The 20,027-nt window shown below is 48.9% G+C and overlaps 2 protein-coding genes across 3 annotated transcripts; one reads left to right on the plus strand and one right to left on the minus strand.

Moving 5' to 3' along the window:
- The first annotated feature begins 860 nt into the window (after positions 1 to 860).
- On the plus strand, positions 861 to 5,487 carry CUNH19orf44 (chromosome unknown C19orf44 homolog). The gene is given in 9 exon segments (XM_050320967.1): positions 861 to 1,003; positions 1,265 to 1,792; positions 1,794 to 1,811; positions 2,091 to 2,421; positions 2,747 to 2,823; positions 2,903 to 3,314; positions 4,111 to 4,206; positions 4,305 to 4,471; positions 4,782 to 5,487. Coding segments are annotated over 9 exon segments (1,746 nt in total). The 5' UTR covers positions 861 to 964; the 3' UTR covers positions 4,860 to 5,487.
- CHERP (calcium homeostasis endoplasmic reticulum protein) lies at positions 5,391 to 18,524 on the minus strand. Of its 2 annotated transcripts, none has more exons than XM_050320964.1 (18): positions 18,438 to 18,524; positions 18,142 to 18,315; positions 17,453 to 17,634; positions 16,572 to 16,709; positions 15,861 to 16,012; positions 15,413 to 15,524; positions 15,007 to 15,096; positions 14,154 to 14,391; positions 13,647 to 13,825; positions 12,790 to 13,186; positions 10,618 to 10,856; positions 9,724 to 9,857; positions 9,381 to 9,467; positions 8,785 to 8,934; positions 8,546 to 8,662; positions 7,974 to 8,068; positions 7,289 to 7,474; positions 5,391 to 6,117 (listed from the first exon to the last, which is right to left on the minus strand). In XM_050320964.1, the coding sequence occupies exons 1-18, from the start codon at positions 18,460 to 18,462 to the stop codon at positions 6,113 to 6,115; spliced, it is 2,700 nt and encodes an 899-aa protein (XP_050176921.1). In that variant the 5' UTR covers positions 18,463 to 18,524; the 3' UTR covers positions 5,391 to 6,112. The 2 variants fall into 2 exon arrangements, with proteins under 2 accessions (XP_050176921.1, XP_050176920.1); XM_050320963.1 differs by lacking the exon at positions 5,391 to 6,117 and adding an exon at positions 6,124 to 6,526.
- Positions 18,525 to 20,027: the final 1,503 nt, after the last annotated feature.

The following is a 20,027-nucleotide window of genomic DNA, read 5'->3' on the forward strand; positions in this document are numbered from 1 at the left end:
GTCGTCGTGCCCGTCCCCGACCGCGCGGCACAGGATTATTGCCCTTTGGAATATCTGCAGTGAGGGAGACTCCGCGCAGTCTCTGGGCACTCAGCTCCAGTGCACAGTTCAGAGGTTCTTCCTCGTGTTCGAGTGGAGCTCCCTCGGCAGCAGTGTCTGCGCATTGACTCTTGTCTCACTGCTCAGCACCGCCGAGCAGAGCCCGGTCCATCCTCTGTCACCAATCTTTAGATATTTATACAGTCTATTCCAGTGCCTGATCACCCTTTCTGTGAAGAAATTCCTCCTAAGGGCACTCTGCCAGCTGCCTCAGCCATGTGGGCAAAGCAGGGCCGGGGAGGGCTTTTGGGTGCCCTTGGAATGTTCTTCTATTCAAGGCACTGATCGACCTTTAGGTGGATGACCTGCACCCAGCTTTCTGCTGGGCAAACCCACTTGTGTTACCTCATTACCCTAAAACTTGTCAAAGCAGCCTTCACCCAAAACAAAGGTCCTTCACCCAATGAAGGTCCTTCACCCAATGAAGCTTCTTCTGGCCTGGGATCAAATGTTTTGGCGTCAAATACGCCAAAGTTAACAACCCCTTGACCGCAGTGTGTAATCCTGAACAGCAGCCTGAACAGAAATCCTGCTGAACGACTGGATTAATTCCCGCATCAGGAGGTTTGGATAAATCCCGATTTATCGGCCCCGAGGCATGCTGGGAATTGTAGTCGGCGCCTCCGGGGCTGGCGGCAGTAAACCTGCTTGGGATTGGCTGGCGGGGTGAGTGGAGCCAATGAGAGGGCGGGATGTTGGGGAGTGCCGGTCTCCAGGATACGGCCGCCCTGGGCCGGGCCCGAAGGAGCCGCCACCTCCTCAGGCCGGGCGGTCCCGGCCCGTCCCATTCCATCCCATCCCATTCCGTCCCCGTGCCGTCCCATTCCATCCCATCCCATCCCATTCCGTCCCCGTCCTGTCCGGGATGGCCGCCATCGCTCGGGCCCCCGCTGGCCGAGGGCAGGTGAGGCGCCGGTGCCTCAGCTCGGTCCGTTCCCGGGCACGTGTGGGGAGGGTCAGGTTGGATTTCAGGAGGAATTTTTTTCCTGGAAAGGGCGGTCAGGCGTTGGAAGGGACCGCCCAGCGAGTCATGAAGGTGTCAAAGTGGCCGTGGCACTCAGTGCTCTGGGCTGGGGACAAGGTGGGGGTCGGGCACAGTGGGGGGGTACTCGATGATGATCCGGGAGCGCTTTTCCAACCTGGGTGATTCTGGGATTCTCGGCAGGGACACGGCAGGACCATCCCGGCCGGGCTCGGGGTGGTGGACACGGAGCTGGAGGCGGCCGGGAGAGCCCCGTGGGGCCCGGGCAGGTTCCTGAAGGGGCGCGATGGACTCGCCCGTGGCAGCCGGCAGGGCCCGGCGCTGGCAAGCACCGCGAATGCACACGGAGCCCACGCGCGCTCCAGCTCCGTCCTCAGCAAAGTGGCTCAGCTGGAAAGCAAGATCATGAGCCGGAAAAAGCAGCTGGAATCGCAGAACACTGACCCGGGCCTGAAGCTTCTGCAGGAAGAGTCCTCCTCATCATCATCCTCCTCCTCTGCCTCAGGGCACGAACGCCGTGCCAGGGGCAAGAAGTACCTGAAGAATTGTGGGACCCGCAGGGATGGGGGTTCTGAGGGAGAGGAAAGCACCCAAAGCCCTAAAAGGAGCGTTCAGGTTAAACAACAGCTGGACCTGGATAGCGATGAAGAGGAAATGAGAGAACTGATGGAGAGCTCCTTGGGGTTTCCCAGTGGAAATGGGAGTCAGAAGGCTGGTGGTAGATCGAAAGGTAAATACAAACTTTGCTGGATTATGTATTTCCATAAACACTTTATTATAGAGTTGTTTTAATTGGTTGGTCACTTCTTATTTAGATAACACCAGAGACTAAATTTTAAATTTGCATTTGTGGCTTGCTCATGATAGGATTCAGCTTCACTTCTTGACACCTTAGAACAACATCTTAAATTACTCTTATTTTACCCATAATGATTTGTTTTCCCTTTTAGCAGCCTAAACATAATAATGAAGTTAACACTGAAATCTTGTTTTTCATGTTCTTCAAAAGAACAAGACTCCAGTTGCATCAGGAAGGCCTCCTCTGTCTCATAAGGAAATTGCACCAACAGAGACACCTAAAACATCTTCTTTTCACAACAAAGACTCACAGGAAAGTGTTTTTAGTGGAGTTAATTCACCAGCACCTTCACCCAGCAGCAGAAACCTGTCAGGACATACCAGGAGATCTTCCACGAAAGACAACACTGTCAAGGTTGCTCTGCCTAAAAGAGGCTCCACCAAACAAAGCCAGGAATCTCTTGGAAGTGACAGAAGTGAAATAAAATCATTAGATGAATTATTCTCAGATGCAGAAGATCCAACCAGCAGCAGCTCAAATGGTGAGTGTTCTAAAATACTGTCTCGAGGAGACCTGGCATGAATTGTACTGATAATCTGATAAATTCACTGATAAACAGGGCAAGTAATCACTTTGAAAGGATTCACTGGTGAAATTTTACATCAGCCAAGGCCTTCTCAAAGCAATTATGTAGTTCTGTTTCTTTTTTCTAAAGATTTAGAGTGTTTGGTTGCTGTTACCTTTCAATATTACACTTTAAACTAGGAAGGTAACACTGATTTTTTTTCCCTCTCTTTTCTCATTTAAGGGGAAGTGTGCTGTAACTTTCATGCAAATTCTCGTGTCAACGTGTCATTTGATTGCAGATTTCAGGCTGAATATCCTGAGCCTCGATGATTTGGCCCCCGATATCCCCACTGAGGCAGCAGAATTAAAGCAGAAGGTGAGTAGGAATTCCCTACTAACACCTATTCCCAGTCTGCCTCTGTTGGGTGGAGGATCTAAAATAACTCATTTTACAGGGGAAAGACACTGGAATGACTCAAGAATCAAACAAAGATGTGATAATGGAAGAGGAGCAAGGTTCTTCTGAACTGCCCAACACAGCAACTGGTGGGGATGCTGGAAAAAGTGTCACTGAAGCCGAAATCTCTGAGCACTTAAGTGGAGCTTCCACAGATCCCAAACAGGATTCTCTTGATGAGGATGAGAGAACTCTTAATTCAGAATACTCTGAAGACTTTGAAAGCTCTCTGTCTCCAGCAGACAGGCCCTCTGTGTCTGGAGGGACAGAGGGACACCCTGAGGGACACCCAACCTCAGCCTCGTCCCCGCTGGGCACCCGGGAGCGCCACAAACGAGGGCACCGAGTGACTGTGAGGGAAACTGGGGTTCAGACAGCAGAGCCCCCCTTCTCCTACTGCTGGGCAAAGGGTGAGTGCAGAGCTCTGCTCTGTCAGGCAGCTTTTATTACACTTTTATAAAAATGTCAGCCCACTTAGTTTTAGTTTCGGTGCCAGCTCCTCCTTGCTGGTGCCCAATTAAAAAGCTTTCAAAGCCCAGCACTTCAATCTGCTGCCCACAGAAAAGCTTGAGATTGAATGAATGTCATGAGAACTTAGAACTGGTTTTTGCTTTAAACCCTCCCCCCCTTCCAGGACCTGTTGCTGGGTGAGTGTTGGTGACAAAGCTCACAATAGCACGAGTAATAACTCTTCAGTGGAATTCACCACTCTGATACCTTTACTATTGTAAATAAGAGCACTGTAGTGTTACTGAAGTGATTGCTCATGGATCAGCTGTGACCTTTCCCATTCCCGAGGGGGAGCTCCCAGCCTGGCTCTTTATTTCAAGGAAAAAGCCCTGAGGGCCCCTTCTTGCCCCACTCGAGGAGGAGAAAGTAGAAACTCAAGTGTGCTTGAAAACAGGAGCTGCTTTTGAGTGCAAAAGCCCTTATTTTTACTCTGCCTAGGGCTAGAAAAGATGCCTTTTGCAGTGGTAGGTGTTGTGAGTGGAAGAGTAAACAAACAGTGGAGGTTGTAGAACTATTTCAGTTGTATAACCATTTTTCTGGCTGACAGAATTCCCTGTTAGGCTCTACAGTGGGTTTAGGGCTGTTTGGGGGTTTTCCAGGCTTTCTTGGGCAGCTGCTGTCCCAAGAGACTGTCTGAAGTTGCAGCACTAAACCTTTCCAGCCTCTCCCCCATAACCCTGCTGTTTCCTGGCACAGCAAACCCCTCTGCAGTGCTGAGCCCGCCTGTAGGAACCGGCTACGTCGACCCAGTGCCTATCGCCAGTCACGTCATCAGCACGGATGCAGTAGAAGGTACCCAAAAACATCTCCACCCTCGTGTCTGATGTTGTCCCCTGTCCCTGAGCCGTGCTTTGAGCCTCACCAGAGCCCCTCCTGCCCCTTCCCCCCAGCCCTGACTGCCTACAGCCCCTCTGTGCTCGCCCTGCACTCCATGTGCAAGCAGCACCTGCTGCTGACCCAGCGCTTTGTGGAGAACGTTCAGCACCTTCACTCGGCCCTGGTGGAGTCCTTGGAGCACGAGAAGTTCCACTACCACAGCCTGGAGGAGGCCAAGGAGGTATTTACGACAGACTGAGCAGATCCTCCTCTCCAGGTGCTCCTGGTATCTGCAGCAGAGCGAGTTCCTTTGCATGTTATTAATTAGTAAGTCGTGGGGTTTTACTGTGCAAAGGTTGAAGTCTCGCTGGAGGCCACAGTTTTGAAAGATGAAGCTTTGCAGCAGAAGGGGCACTTGCTGGTGCTAGCACAGCAAAGTGCAGGTACCTCCCAGGTATCAGCATGGAGATTTATTATTTATTAAATACTAGAAAGTAATTATTTACCTAACAAAGAAATTTGTGTCTTAACTTTTTTTTTTTTTTTTGCAGTACATCAAGAATCACAAATCCCCACCTCTAACACTTGAACAAGCCCTTGAAGAGATTCAGAGAGCACAGGAGGAGTAACTTGCTTTGACTCTTTGAACTTGAACTTCTATATTTACAGCTCTAAGGCTGGAGCAAGAAACCCTTTCAACTTGCACAGATAAAAAGTGAATACACTGTGAACTGGAGGGATTTGTACAAACTGCTAATTAGGATATATAATTTACTTTTCTATGCCTGACTTTTTTCCTCATGTACATGATACAGGGATAGGCAGGAACCTTCAGCCAGACTGTACCAGTAAAAAAACCAGCAAAACACTTCTCTCTAAAGGAACTGTGGTAAGTCAGCAGGGGTACATGTTTATGGTGTGGAGTGTGAGATCTGTGATCACATCTGTGATTGTGGTAGAAGTGAAAGTCTGTAACTGCAGCCCCTGAGCAATGTAACCACAGCAGAAAATTACCATATCCTGACTTCAGTGCCATTATCTGAACAGTGTTTCTACAGAATCAGCCTTGTCAGATTACAACCAACCCAAAACACACCCAAAGTTCAAATAAATTCAAGGAAGGCTTCTAGTCAAGGTACAGGAATCCATTTACTCCGAAATCTGAGCTGCCATTTCATTTTTTTATTTAAAAAAAAAAAAAAAAAAAAGGTGTTTATTGGAAGGCAAAACAATAAAACTTCACAAGTTGGTAACATACAGGTGGTGTATGCTGATTCACAGACAGGTACAGTTCCACAGCTACAGCAGATCTAGAACAAACTGATATTCCACCACATTAACTGGATGGTTTGAAGAGGGTTTTTTTGTTTTTTTTTTGCTCTACAAACAAACAACTGGAAAAGGGAACCGCCACGCAGACCTGGGGACTGGGAGTGCAGTGGAAGGGCCTAACAGCTCTAGCTGGAAACAGTTGCAAAAGGTTCTGTTTCTTCTCTCCTTTGGATCACAGGGGAAGTTCCCGAGAACGTCTCGTTGATAGAAACGTAAAAGAGAGCAGAGAAAATGGAATTCTCTTCTAGTGAACTAATTGGCTTTTATTAAAGGGTTATGTACAAAAATATAAAAAGCTCCAAGACTGTGTCCCGTTACAAAGCATCGCCCAGCCCTCAGCGAGCTGCCCCTCGTGTCCTGCCCAGGGGGGGCTGCAGCAGCTGCTGGGGGGGCCTGGAGGTGGCTGGAAGGTTCTAAAAGCTGGCACAGTGCTCAAAGGTCACCTGCACTGGGTCTAGATGCTTCATTCCCCACTTTAGACATTAGGATACACTGCTCAGCATCAGTCTGACTTGATCCCAAGGCAGCACCCCTTCCACTTCAAATAGAATTAACCTTTTGAGAGAAATAAACATACATTATGGAACTGGAGAACATGCAACCACATCAGAGAACTTGTGTATTCCACAGGGATGAGTGGGGCACAATCCTGCACCAGGGACACACTGACTGGAGCTCAGTTCTAGTATAAAACTGGGAACTAATTTAAAAAAAAAAAATTTTGCAAGATAAATGGAAGTTTTTAAACTTGCTAGACATGTCATGGTAACAACTGCCAAGTGTTGAAGTACATGTCATAGCTTTCCATTTTTCCCCATAGTTTTAAGTAAAAGTAATTAATTTTGTCACTCCCTCCAGACTTTAATCCGGATTTTGACAAGTTTAATGTTTTGTAGAAGATGCAAGACATCTTTCTTCAGAGAGTCTTATTCGGGTGGTGGAGGGTCTTGTGTTTCACGTTTCACTGAAACAACAGGGAAAAGAGTTCTTACACATTCCACAGTCACCTGAGCTGCCTGAAATGTTTCATGGAATGAGGGCTCTGTAAGAAGGAACTTCTTGTGAGCTGTATTTGAACCCATCTGACTGCACAGATCTACTGCAGCCAGAGGCAGAAGTGACTTTTTATTGAGCACGTCAATTTTTTTTCCCTTTTAGCCATTGGCAAGGGCAGTTTTTCGATGTATCACAGACTCTCTGCAAAAATCCATCACTTGGGTGATTGTCTTCATCTCTTACAAACACCTCCACTTTTTCTGAACCCTTCCTGCACTACAGGGAGTTTATTACCAGTTCTGGCTTGGGCAGAATGTGGCAGTAAGGCAGGAAAGTCTGAGCAGGGCAGGGATAACATTAACAGTGTGGTCTGAGTTCCAGCCACACAATCTCCCTGCTCTGGCACAGCTCCCCCTTTCTGACTGCTCCCAGTTTCTGAGGGGTAACAATCAAAGATGCAGGTGCTCAGTATTGCAGCCAGGAAGTGGCTGATGTAGAACAAGCTAATTCCTTAATCTTTCAGAAATTAGAATACAACACAAGGCCTAAAAACAACATGCTGGGTCAATCAGAGTACACTGACACTTACCTGTTGTTTTACTGCATCTGTTACCTTACAAAGAACTACCAGTTACTGACATTTTGATTGGGGTTTATAGTGGACAGTAAACAGGACACAACCACTGTCAAGGCCACCCAGGTTTGTGAAGTGCTGAGAAGCATCACTTACATTCATCCCTGGCCTTCATGCGGGCGATGAACGAGTAACTTTTATTTCTCCGGTAGTTCTCGTAAGGATCATCCAACGCAACTCCTACTCCTTTGTACTGATCCCACTTGTCTCGGATGTCCCCTCCTTTAATTGGATCCTGAATTCCTTGTTCCTTGGCTCCCAGCCCACCAGATCCACTCCATCCTGCAGCAAGGACACATTGCAATCCTGTCACTATTTTTTTTATTACTGAGTTGTGAAGTCAGACCAAGATGGAAATTTTGATAGGGCAGGATGGGAACAGGCAGCCCGAAACAACACGTGAACCATCCCATTTACTTCACAAGCATTAATGTGCAAGAGGTTCCAGGAGCTGACAGACAGCAGCACTACCCCTAAAAACTTTTAGGAGGGCAAGAGGAAAGGCAGCACAAGCTCAGCCTGCTCAACCCTGCTGACCTGCACTGAAATACCTCAGGTAGGTCAGTTCTGTCTGATGCCAAACTCACATCCTTGTCTTCCATATCCTTCCCAGAAAGGCAACCACCACTGCTCCATATTCTAAATATTGTATCTCTGACTGTCCTTATGCTGACGTGGAATGCCAAGGGGTAATTCCTTAGGAACATGCCTTAATTGTATCCAGCAGTTCAGTGCCTGGAATTTGTTTCCTGGCCTGTAAGATTCCAGAACAGCATCTTACCCATTTTCACTAGCATTTGATGGCCTTTATTTTCTTCTCCAAGTCTTGATTCTGGTATAGGAGGCCCAGAACTGGAGCCCAAACCAGCAGAAGAACTAAGGAAATAAGAACAAATTAAGAACCAGTGATACCCTTCCAACACAGTGCATGGTCAGTTCTATTCTGTTCAGCTTTAACACCCATCACAATCCCAGTCACTCTACCACGTTATTCCTTAATAAAGCCATTAGATTATGGAGTTACTGAGGTGCTTTTTGGCAGGTGCTTCTCACACCTTTGACACCCCCTGCTTCTCAGCACAGGGGAAACCAAACACCGCACCCTTCCCACGGGAGTCATTCCCAAGGAAGGTGCACAAAGCCCTCATAGTTACACACTGGTTTGTTACAACAAAAAGCCACCACAACAGAGTAACCTTCTCTCTACAAGCACACACAGCAGATAAATTGTTTCTAAATCTGCTTCCCATCTTCTTTCCTGCTCTTTGTTGAAATGCTTATTAATTAGCGAGGCAGTGCCCTTGCTGGGGCTGTTCCCAACAGCCCAGGAAGAGGATCAGGAGCAGAGCTTACGGAGGAGTGGGGCTGCGGGAGCGGGAGCGGCGCCGCCTTCCCGGCGAGTACGACTTGGACCTGGAGCGGGAGCGGGACCGGGAGCGGCTGTGGGAGGAGCGGGAGCGGCTGCGGCTCCTGGAACAGAGAGCACACCCACTTGTCAGAGGCACAACTTACCAGAGCAACGCCCACAGATCCTCGGGCAGCCCCGGGCTGGGCTTTTCCCACCCCCCATTCCCAAGGTCCTGCGCTCTTACCTGGACTGCGAGCGGGAGTAGGAGCGGGAGCGGGAGCAGGAGCGGGAGCGCGACCTCGAGTAGGAGCCGGATGATTTCGAAGATCGGGAATTGGAGCGGGAAGAGGAACGACCTCGGCTTTTAGAGCGGCTGCGAGAGCGAGAGGGCCCACTGCACAGGGAACAGGAGAGAAATCCAGTGAAACTCCTGGGAGAGGCACTGGAAACACAAACCCACTGCTGCTGGTTACACACACGCACTGCAGCCCTGCAGGCAACCCAGGGAAATTTCACTGTGTCAGAAACTGCTTCAGGGAACTGCAGAATGGTTTGGGTCAGAAGAGACCTTAAATCCCCATCCAGTCCCACCCCCTGCCATGGGCAGGGACACCTTCCACTATTCCAGGCTGCTCCAAACCCCGTCCAACCTGGCCCTTGGACACTTCCAGGGATGGGGCAGTCACAGCTTCTCGGGGCAACCTGTGCCAGTTCCATTTTCTGCAGGTTACACAAAAATTCCAGCCCACTGAAACTCAGTCATGCCATGAGCACGTTGCTGAAGGCTCTCCCTCTGCATTTAGCCCAGCTGAACAGAAGGCAGCACACAGGATCTCTCACCTATTTCTCTTCTCCTGACCTTTCCTCCGCCTTGCTCTCATTTTAGCTCTGAAGAATTCGTACAGTCCATTCTGCTCCCAGCCTTCACTGCAATAAATCAACCACACACCGAGCTGTAAATTCCACTTGCACAGCCGTAAACTCCAGTTCAACGGCGACCTTCGGGATTTTCACTGGATTTTGTATGGAACAAAGGGCCTGGGCAAAAGAGCCTCACAAATCTCAGTGGAAGATCAAACAGCAAGTGCAGTTACAACACAACAAGAGCATCAGGAGAACCAAAACAGAGAGAGGCACTTTGAGGTTTGAAACACATTTTCCTTACCCCTACACCTACTCTTACCTGTTTCGAGGCCTGTCATGAGATGGTGGACTATAAAATGCCTCCACTGCAGCCAGGAGCCTCTCACTGGGGGGCATTGGGGGTGGAAGACGAATATCTTTAGGATCTAAAGGTTTATACTCGTGATCTTCAAGCTGCCGGAAACAAAACAAATTACGTTGGTGTCACGTGTCATGGGATGCCTACCTGAGGAGATAAATACCTGAAGAGATAAATACAGGTTCAACTGTGTGGGGACCTCAGATTTCACTCCTGGATTGAAAAAGGATAGTCCAGAAATAAGGGTTGTGCAGGTGAGCCAGTGCTTTGTTGTGCTGTCACCGTGGTGAGCTCTGTGGGAAGAGCCAGCACTGCACGGGTTGGAGCATTCAGTGGATCAGCAGGTGGATAAAAGGGCAGATCTCATCCACCTTTGTGCTAAGGTGGCTGGAGGGAAGCCTGGTGTATGCTGAGAGTAACACCGAGTTAGAGATGGGAGAGGCCTGTCTGTTCATCTCAAACACAAAATGCATGAATGTAAATATCCCCAAAGATGCTGAGACAGACACAATCCCTGTTCTCCATCATTCCTTGTACAGATAACAATTAATAAAACATCTTTGGGAGAATTCTGATTATCAAAAACTAGAACACAGTGGCCCCTCTGACCGCCTGAAAATCACTGGGGATTTCCATTTCCTACAGGCAGGGGTCAGATTTTCTAGTGCAAATTAGTCTTTCACACACATAAGCTCCACCAGTGGCACAAATCACCTGAAAAACATCACCGTTTTCCCCACCTTCTCCCCCTACTCCTGCCCTTACCCCCTCCACAGCTTTGCCTACTGGCTGTGGGATGGGGCAGCTTTGGAATTACACCCACCCACGTTCAACTGTCCCACTGGAAGCGCTTACCTTGACAAGCGGAGCCATCAGCCCAGCGGGCAGGTCGAAGTAGGGCACGTTTGGCACCAGGCTGGGATCGTCGTGGTTCATGTGGGGGGGCCCCTGGCGCCTCATGTGGGGGGGCTGCCCGTTAAACCCGTGGGGGGGAGGCCCAAAATCTGGGTGCTGGGGCCCTCCCCAGGGGGGATGCTCGCTGATGCCAGGGTGAGGCAATCTGTGACCAGGATGATGATGGGGAGGTCCAATTTCTGCAGGGTGGGAGGGTTAAAAGGGTTTTATTCAGCTGGCGAGAAAGGAAGGCGATCAGAGATGGACTTCAATTAGTAAATCGATCCTAAAAACCAATCCTGGCAGGTCCAGCAAAGCACCAGAACTGAAGGACTAATGACCCTGAGATGAGCTCAGCTGGTTAGAGCGTGGTGCCAGGAACATCCAGGTTGAGGGTTTGATCCCTTGCTGATCCTTGTGGGTCCCTTCCAACCCAGACCATTCTGTGATTCTGTGACTTAGAGGCTGGAAGAGGCCCACACTGGTGAATACCTTGCAGTGCATCTCCCTCCACTCTCAAGACAACAGGATCCTTCAGCCCTGAGCCACTGCTTCCTTTGGGACACGCTGTGGTCAAAAGCACCCCAGGAAAGGCACCCTCAAGGACAAAATGTTTCAGAGGCAGCAGAGCAGCTACCGATGGGATCTATTTCTGAAGCTGAGGACACAGCCATGGCTTAGCTTGGACCTGTCATTAGGCCTGTCTCTGTGCCAACTCAACGTATATAAAGGGATAAATATGGCAGGGATTGACTCACATGAGTAGGTGACAAGAAAATACTTTGTTTAAAGAGGCATTTGGAGAAGAAGGAGAGCCAATAATATCCTGTTAAAATAGGGAAGTGGGTGACCAACCACTGATGGAGGAATGCCATGACTGCCAGGAGACCTTGCTGAGCTCAGAGAAAAATGCAAGACTGAAAATCAGAATCTGCCACAGCAGGACCAACAATTTTTCCAGGAGAAGCCAAAACAGCCACTGCCCAACCTCGAGCCGACACAATTTGACTCATTGTCACCAGACCTCAGCACAGTCTGTGTTGTCACTGCTTCACTGCCTTCCTAATTTCAACCATCTGGTTCAGCAGGTCCCTTCCTCCAACAGCTTTACACGAAACAACAGATGTTTTAAATCACCACTACAATCCAAAACCAAGCATCTTGTTCTGAGCTTAACCCTAAACTCCCTCAGGACAAGGTGGGGGGTTTCTCCCTGTTCTTTTACCTCAAGGAAAAAAATAATTAATCTGTACTGGAGAAGTTAAACACAATCCTAAATATATAAACTCTAATCTATTGGTTTTCAGTGGTTTTTTGGACTTGGAGAATTGAGAATCTTTTAAGCTTAAAATAACAACTCCTCCACAGAAACATAATGGCTCTTCTAAACCACTTGTCACACAGAACCACAGTGATCTTTGGCCTTTACACTGATAAGGATCATTCCAGAATAACTGTAACTCCTGCATGGGAATGGAAACTACAGGGGGGAAGGATTACAGCAAACTTCCCGAGGGAAGCAGTGCCTGGCTCCACTCCCAGACATTCCCTGTTCCAGGGAGGGAAGAAACCCAACCAGAAGGGAGAACTGGAGGTAGGGATCACTTCACCACACACTATCAAGCCACACAACGTTAAAGGCAGGTAATTAGAGGGTTTTTCAGTCAAAAAAAAAGAAAAAGAGAAGAAAAAGGGCATGGATGAATGCATGCACAGGGAAAAATCCTTCCAGCCTGTCTTCCTCCATCTACAGAGGGCACAGCTCTCCTCAGCCCTCATCTACAGCCTGATGTGCAGGAGATTAAATTTACAAGCAAATGCTGCTTCTCACCTTTGAACTTCCTATTTTTAAAGTGAAACAGCCACAGCAGAGGTGCCTGGAGAGCTGCTGCCTTGACTTTGGATTACAATTTCTATATCCATCAGGGAAGACTCAAAAAAAGCAAGGCAGCATCCAACTCTGCACGTGTTTCCTCACCGAGTTCTCAGCAGCAGCAGCAGCTTCTTCCCCAAACCCCCAGCACTCCACATTCCTCGGGGGGGGGAAAAAAAAACCACCACAAAGAGTCCACCGAGGACAAGCTGCCACACCCCAAAGCACTCCAGCATTCCCTGGCCCGGCCCACACTTTACCTTGAGGGAAATCCCCCTGGGGGTAATCAAACCGGTGAGGATAAGGAGGCCTTTCAAAGGGATGGCGAGGTGGGAAATCATCCTGCATGAAGCGAGGTGGAAAGCGGTTGAAATTATGCGGATGCGGGGGCTGGTTGAATTGGGGATGTTGCTGATGTGGAGGGAATGGGCCTCGGAAGTGAGGTGGCCGCTGCATTCGAAATGGAGGTTCCCTTTGGCCCCCACCCCATGGAGGTTGTTCGTGCTGGTTGTTCCACGGAGCTTCGAACTGGTTGTTCCAGGAAGGATCAGGCTGGTTGTTCCAAGGGGTCTCTCGCTGGTTGTTCCAGCCTTGATCTCTCTGTTCGTTCCACATCCCTTCGTGGTTGTTGTTCCAGGGGGGGCAGTGAGGTGGTCCCTGGTGGGGAAAAACAGAAGCCTGGTCATTAGGCCATGAAAATAAGGAACACAATAACGATAATCTACCTTTTTAAAGTAAATACAGCCCACAGGCAACGTGCAAAGTGAGAGGACACGTAAATAGAGGGGCTGAACAATTGCAGCTCCAGAGAAAAGATGGGAAAAGACCAAACTTGTTCCTCTTGTCAACCATCACACTGTTCCTATGAACAACTGAAATAGAATTAATACTTTGCTTTTATCTGGGCTCAGAATGACAAAGCTTGGCATTTGAATCTGGATTTTTAACTTTCACAGCTTTTTCACTGCACTTCCACAAGCAAGATGGGACAACCCAAACCTCCACAAGCAAGATGGGACAACCCAAACCTCCACAAGCAAGATGGGACAACCCAAACCTCCACAAGCAAGATGGGGCAACCCAAACCCACACATCTGGTCCCAGAACTGCTTCTTACCTGTTGTTGACCCCATGGTGCAACAGGGTGAGGTTGGTCAAACCAGGGTGGTTTATTTGGGGGAATCTGATCATGAGATCCAGGCCCACGAGGTCCTCCCGAGGCAGGATCCTGCACTCCACTCCCACTTGTGTCATATTCTGTAGAACCAGCCAGAGGCAGCTGAGATTTACCATCATCTGAAACAATTTGGAGGCTACTATAAGCATCAAAATCACATCAAAAGAGCAGCACACCCACATCAGGCTCCAGCTGAATTTATCCTGCAGAAATCTGTTCCTGGGAGGGAGGATTTCTGATCCATTTAACATTCATCTCTTTGGGGGTTATTTTTACATTCAGTCATCAGACTGAAACCTGCTGCAAGGCTCCAAAACAGGTTCAGGTTCCCCCTTGAACCAAACCAGCACAGCCCCAGTGCCTCATTACTACAAAATGAACCAAAAATCCACCTCCCCACGCTGTCACCCACCCATTCCTGGCTTCAGGTCCCACATCTGGCAGTACCTGCTTGGGAAACTGGAGCAGACGGCGGAGCCGAGGCTGGGGCTGCTGGGGGGGCCTGAGGAGGGGGTGTTGATTTCACCTCGTTCTCCAGGGAGGGGATCTGGATCTGCTGCTGCTGCTGCTGCTGGGTTAAACTGTTGACAAACTCCTCGTGCTGAGTCTTCAGGTTCTGGATCTGCTGCTGGAAGGCCACTTGCACAGGCTGCACAACCGTTGCGTACTCAGTGATCAGATTTGCCTGAGGAAACGAAAGGAACGGGGAACAAGTGAACTCTGCACCTGTAATACCTGCCCTGTCTGCCCCTTCAGAATTCCCTACATTGTTCTTCACCCTCTCTCCCCAAAAAATGTCTGAGGATGCAGGGTAATGCTGGCAGAACCACACAGCCTCACTAGGAAGCTCTGGTGGGGTTTTCCAAAATATTCTCTGCAGGCTGGAACCCACCACTCTTATCGGTGCCTTTCCAGTACAGCTCAAATCAACAGCATTCGTTATTAATAATAAAAACAAATAGTTCCTGCTGCCACAACAGTTTTTATACTCAATACACCCAATTTAAAGCTGTGATTTCTTGTTTCCTTTTGACCAAACAGTCATTTCCATGCGCTGTCATGTATGTACAGGACTGTATCAGTCTGTATCCTGCACCCAGCACTGCATCAGCAGCTGGATTATTGAACATTTGAAATTAAAAGATTGTATTTTACGTTGTTTTTGTTAATCCCCTGTAAACAACTTCAAGGGGGTCAGGAAATTAATTTTTCCTTTTGAAAGGTTTAACGTTTCCTAAATTTGTTTTTTATATATATATATATATATAAAAATAATAAAGCTGTTACTTTTGTGGCTAACCTGGTACTGGCCAAGTCCAAGAGCTGGGCTCTGTAACTGCTGAATAATGGACTCATCAAAGTACCCATTTTTCTCCCACAGTTGAAGAAGCTGCAGAAATTCAAGAGTGAAAGGTTTTTAGAAATTAAGAACAATCAAAGAAAAACTGAGGCACAGCATTTTTACATCTCCAGCTTTTCATAAGACCTTGGATTTCAGCACTTATTTTTGAACCACTGAAGATTCAGATCCATCCATCACCATTATAACTTTTAAATAAAGCTTAGATACTTCTAAATTCTAGTTCAAACAATCAGATCAGGAAAAAATCTCAGTGGCCTTCCCCCATCCTCCTATTTGTGAATTTGCAGAGCACCAACCCAACAAAGCAAAACTCAACACAGCCAACCCAAACCCAGGTACTCACTCTGGCAATTTTCTGCTGTTTATCCTCCTCCACTGCCAGAAAACTGGTGCAATAAATGGGCACAACCACCTTCTGCAGAGCAGCCAGAAGATCTCGTGCTTGCTTCCGTTGGCTTCAAGAAAGCAATTGGAAGAGTTACCTTTTCCACTCCAACAGACTGCACTGGAACATGCAAATCAACTCAACTTCTGCTCTAATAAAAGTAGTGGATGCCTAAAATACAGAGTTCTCTCCTTTATATTTTTACTGTGTAGTCTGGAGGAGAAATACACAAAGTAGGTGAAAGCTAAGTCTGATCACTAAAGCACTGGATCTTCGTGCCAGCTGGGGGCATCTCGAGATGGAAAATTAGGAAAATTAACAAATTAAAAAGCGATCAGTCAAACTAACGTGATATCCAGGAGAGAGACTTCACCAAATGACTGAACCCCTGGCAGTTAATCCTCACCAGTGATGCAGAACATCGTTGATCAGGTAGATGAGGTGCAGCCGCAGCTCAAAGTGCGCTCCCTCGGCCGTGATGCGGTTGCGCAGGTGCCCGGCCATCAGCTCGCAGTGGGCAGGAGACTTGGCATTGCTGAACATCCAGTTCTTGCCAGCCTTGGGAAAAGCAGATGTTCAATGTTTCAGCCAGGCCTAATGCATTCACCTCACCTGGGCTTCCTGCAGCGCTCGGGCACAACTGCAGGAAGGGTAGTTCTTGGGTGACGGCTCTCACCTCACCTCACCTCACCTCACCTGCCACCCAGCACAGCAACAAAGCTGTTAACTGTGCCAGCTGGGCAGTGGAGGAACCCACAGCACCCCAAACCCCTGTGCAGGATGAGAAGGAACCCCAGCACCCCCAAATCCCTGTGCATTTTGAGAAGGAACCCAAAGCACCCCCAAATCCCTGTGCATTTTGAGAAGGAACCCACAGCACCCCCAAATCCTGTGCACTCTGAGAACTAGAGGAACCCACAGCACCCCCAAACCCCTGTGCAGGATGAGAAGGAACCCCCAGCACCCCCAAATCCCTGTGTAGGATGAGAAGGAACCCAAAGCACCCCCAAACCCCTGTGCATTTTGAGAAGGAACCCCCAGCACCCCCAAATCCCTGTGCATTTTGAGAAGGAACCCACAGCACCCCCAAATCCCTGGGCAGGCTCAGGTCACTTACTGAGATGGCATCTTTCGTACAAGTGTCAATTATTGGCTGCAACAAGTTGTCAAACTCATTCATATCTAACTGGGTTTCCTCCAAAACCTTCTGCATTTGCTGCTCGATGGCAAGGGCTACTGCTGATGTGACTTGTTCCTGAAAAAAAAAAAAACAGAAGGAAAAAAACCCCTCCATTATATCCAACATTCTTGTAAAGAGTGACTCTGCTGTGTCCCTGTTCTCCTGGACATAAGTAACTATCTGGAAGAACAAGCAATGTGACCACAGAAAAGTGTTTCTATTATTTGGTTTGGAGGGGAAAAAAAAGAGTCTTCACATTCTTCAGGAAAAATCCAGTTCATTTCCACCTCTAAAATCTATCATGGAATTGAAAAATAATGGCAGGAAGCTCCTAAATGTAAGGAATATAAAGGCACAAGAACTCTTCAGTTTGGTTCCCAGCAGCTTTAACAGCCAAAACACCTCCTGCAAAAACCAACTAGCTGATTGCACACAGTTCCCTTCCACCCCTAATCAGATCCAGCTTGGAATACTGCACACTGGAATGTCCTGCAGATCCCAGCAACCTGCAGCATCAAACCAAGATTAAAGCAGAATAAATTGTGACTGTTTTAAAACCAACAAGGTTTTTTTCCACGGGGTAAATAAAACGGTTTCAATCACAGGCCAGTGTCCCCAGCACAACCTGCACATCAGATACATCCCCTCTAGGAAGATGATGGCATTTGCCACAGGACAAAAGTAAGGAAAGCAACACTCCCTTCTCCTTTCAGCCACCACCACTCGGCAGGAAAAACCTCCTCTCCCCTTTCATTCCTCATCCACTCAGCCACTGGCACTCCGGGACACACCAGGTGGGTGTTTTCTCTCAAACCAACCTGTCTCATGGCGAGCAGGTGCTGCTCCTGCTGCTGCAGGTTCCACTGACTCTGCTGGATCAGCTCCTCCACCGAGGGGGTGCCCTGGGGGGCCGGGATGGGCGCGGCCGGCGGCAGCGAGGGCTGAGGCAGGGGCTGGATCTGGGCAGAAGCCTCGATGTCCTGGCTTTGCTTGCACAGCACTACGGGACAGAGTAAACTCGGAAATTAAACCTCCCGGAGCGCCCTGTCCCTCGTCACCGCCAGCCCGCGGCGGGCACGGGGCTGGCTCCGGACCGACCCTCCCTCCGCGGGTCTCCAGAGCCGCCGGGACAAAGCTCCGAGGCACGGGCTGGGATTGCTGGGGTGTCCCGCGCAGGGTTCCACGATGCCGATTCCCAGGTCCCTTCCAGCTCGGGGTGCGCTGTGATGAACGCAGCCCCGCGGGCGGATGGCGCCAAGGAGGAGTCCCCGATTCCCTGCGCGCTTCCAGGGGGGCAACTCCGGCAGGAGCGCCGACACCTCCCCGTGCCCGGGGGGGCTGGCCCGGCGCTGGGCTCTGTGTGCCCCCCGCTCCCCCTGCCCGTCCCCACGCCCGCCCGGGGCCCCGCGGAGCAGAAGGGACTCCCCGGCCGGGCCCGGGCTGAGGGAAGGGGGGCCCGGGCCGGCCCCGACCCGCCGGCCCTGCCCGAGCCGCGGGCCCCACTCACGCTGCTGCTGCTCCAGCGCCAGCTTGTACTTGTAGTAGCCGTAGAAGTCGCCGCCGAAGAGGAAGGAGAACTTGGGGTTCTCCTTCTGCTTCTCCATCGTCATCTTCTCGAACTCGGGCCCGTTCCGCGCCACGAACTGCGCCAGCTTGTCGATGACATTCCGCAGCTCCTGATCTGCGCGGGGAGGACGGCGCCGTCAGGCCCCGCTCTCCCGGCTCCCTTCCCCGGTTCCCCCGCGCCCCCAGTTGCGCCCCGGGACCCTCCCGTTCCCCCCCCAGACCGCGGTGTCCCCTCACCCTCGGGCGGCAGCGGCATCTCCATGGCCGCGGCTCCCGGGCCCGCTGGGCCGCGCCGCTCCGATGGCAGCGCGACACCCGCGCGGCCGCGCTTTACGGCTGCGTCGCTATGGAGACGGCGCGCGACGCGGGTCACGTGTGTGTCGTGTTCCCCCCCCCCCCATGAGGCGTGAGGGGAGAGGAGGGAATAACAATTTATAACAATATTTATAACAATTTTTAAGGAAATAAAGGGATAAAGAGGCGGGTCAAACGTCTGCGTTATTAGTTATTTAAACAGATGGGTAGAGTTGAACAAACCCCAAGAGGTTCCGTCGAATTCATTTTTAACGTTAAAATTTAAATTGTCCAAATCAGTCTTTTTTTTTTTTATATATATATAATGTTAAAATTTTGATTTTTTTTCCAAATTAATTTTAAATTTTTGGTCTTTCATTTTAAAATTCCAATTTTCCAATCGATTTTTACTTTTAGTTTTTAAATAAAATTTTGATTTTTTTTCGGATTAAAGTTAAAATCTTAATTTTAGGATTCATTTAAAATGTTTATTTTTTTTATTTTAAAATTTTTATTGTTGACTTTAATTTTTTCTTTTTTAATTTTTAAAGTTTTTCATTTCTAGTCAAACGTTCAAAATGTTCATTTGCTGAAGGGCCGGATTTCCCACAGAAAGGAGTGAGGAGGGAGTCGGGGTTTTTTTGTAACCCCACCCATATTCACATCATTTGATAGACTTCTAATATCAAAAAAGCAATAAAAAGGGCTTTTTTTTGTGTGGTTTTTTTTTTTTCAGTGAGTGCCACCTGTCACTTCAGGGTTCCCAGATTCGTTTCACTGGCCTGGGCTCTGAGTTTTGTTTCGAACAGCTCCACGACACGGCTCAGAAAATCCAAGCTTTATTAAAACAGCACTTTATTTATATTGCACCTGTTTTCACAAAGAGCTACGTGGCAGAAGTTCCTTCTGCTGCAAAAATCCTACAGCAGAAAAACGTGGGTTTGGACACAAAGGAAAGCTCTTGATTTTCAGCCATCACCAGGAGCTGACCCCAAATTACCAGCACCGTTTTTATAAATACTACACCTACAAATCTTAAGTATTGCCTCAATTTTATTGAACATCCAGTTCTTTGACAACCACAAGCATTTTGCCAGATGATAAAGATGCTCAAACCGCCACTGGGTACTAAAATTGAACCTGCAAGGGAAATATTTTGAAGATCTCTTGAGAGGGCACCAAATACTCTTTGGAACCACCAACAGAGAAACCCACACAGAGGGAGAGATTCGGGTTGGTACTTCCAGAACTACCCAGGACTGTTTTGGGAAGGATTTCCCAACGTTGTGATGTATTTACATGTTAAAAATGCCTCATGGGAGTCAAAACATCTCAAAGGATCCCAGTCATTGGTGTCCTAACCCTGGTCAGAGGAGTTCAGACTCTGTAACCACCCAGACAGGCATCATCCACCCAGCAGAACATCAGTCCAGCTCCTCCCAGGTGGAATGAACCCAAAGCAACCCCCTTGGCTTTAAAAACAGGGTCATTATACAGGATTTTCTGGATTTGCCCTTTTTTATTCCAGTGTTT

The sequence above is a fragment of the Myiozetetes cayanensis genome, unplaced genomic scaffold, assembly GCF_022539395.1.
Source record: "Myiozetetes cayanensis isolate MyiCay16 unplaced genomic scaffold, myiCay2020 scf26, whole genome shotgun sequence".
NCBI lineage: Eukaryota > Metazoa > Chordata > Aves > Passeriformes > Tyrannidae > Myiozetetes > Myiozetetes cayanensis.

Excerpts from the sequence above, each read along its gene's own strand:
- CHERP (XM_050320963.1), bottom strand. The coding sequence starts at position 18,462 with ATGGAGATGCCGCTGCCGCCCGAGG. Across the intron at positions 14,392-15,006 it reads TTGGACTTGGCCAGTACCAG|GCAAATCTGATCACTGAGTA; the intron begins GTTAGCCACAAA and ends TCGTTTCCTCAG. Across the intron at positions 7,475-7,973 it reads TCAAATGCTAGTGAAAATGG|GATGGAGTGGATCTGGTGGG; the intron begins GTAAGATGCTGT and ends TCCTTGCTGCAG.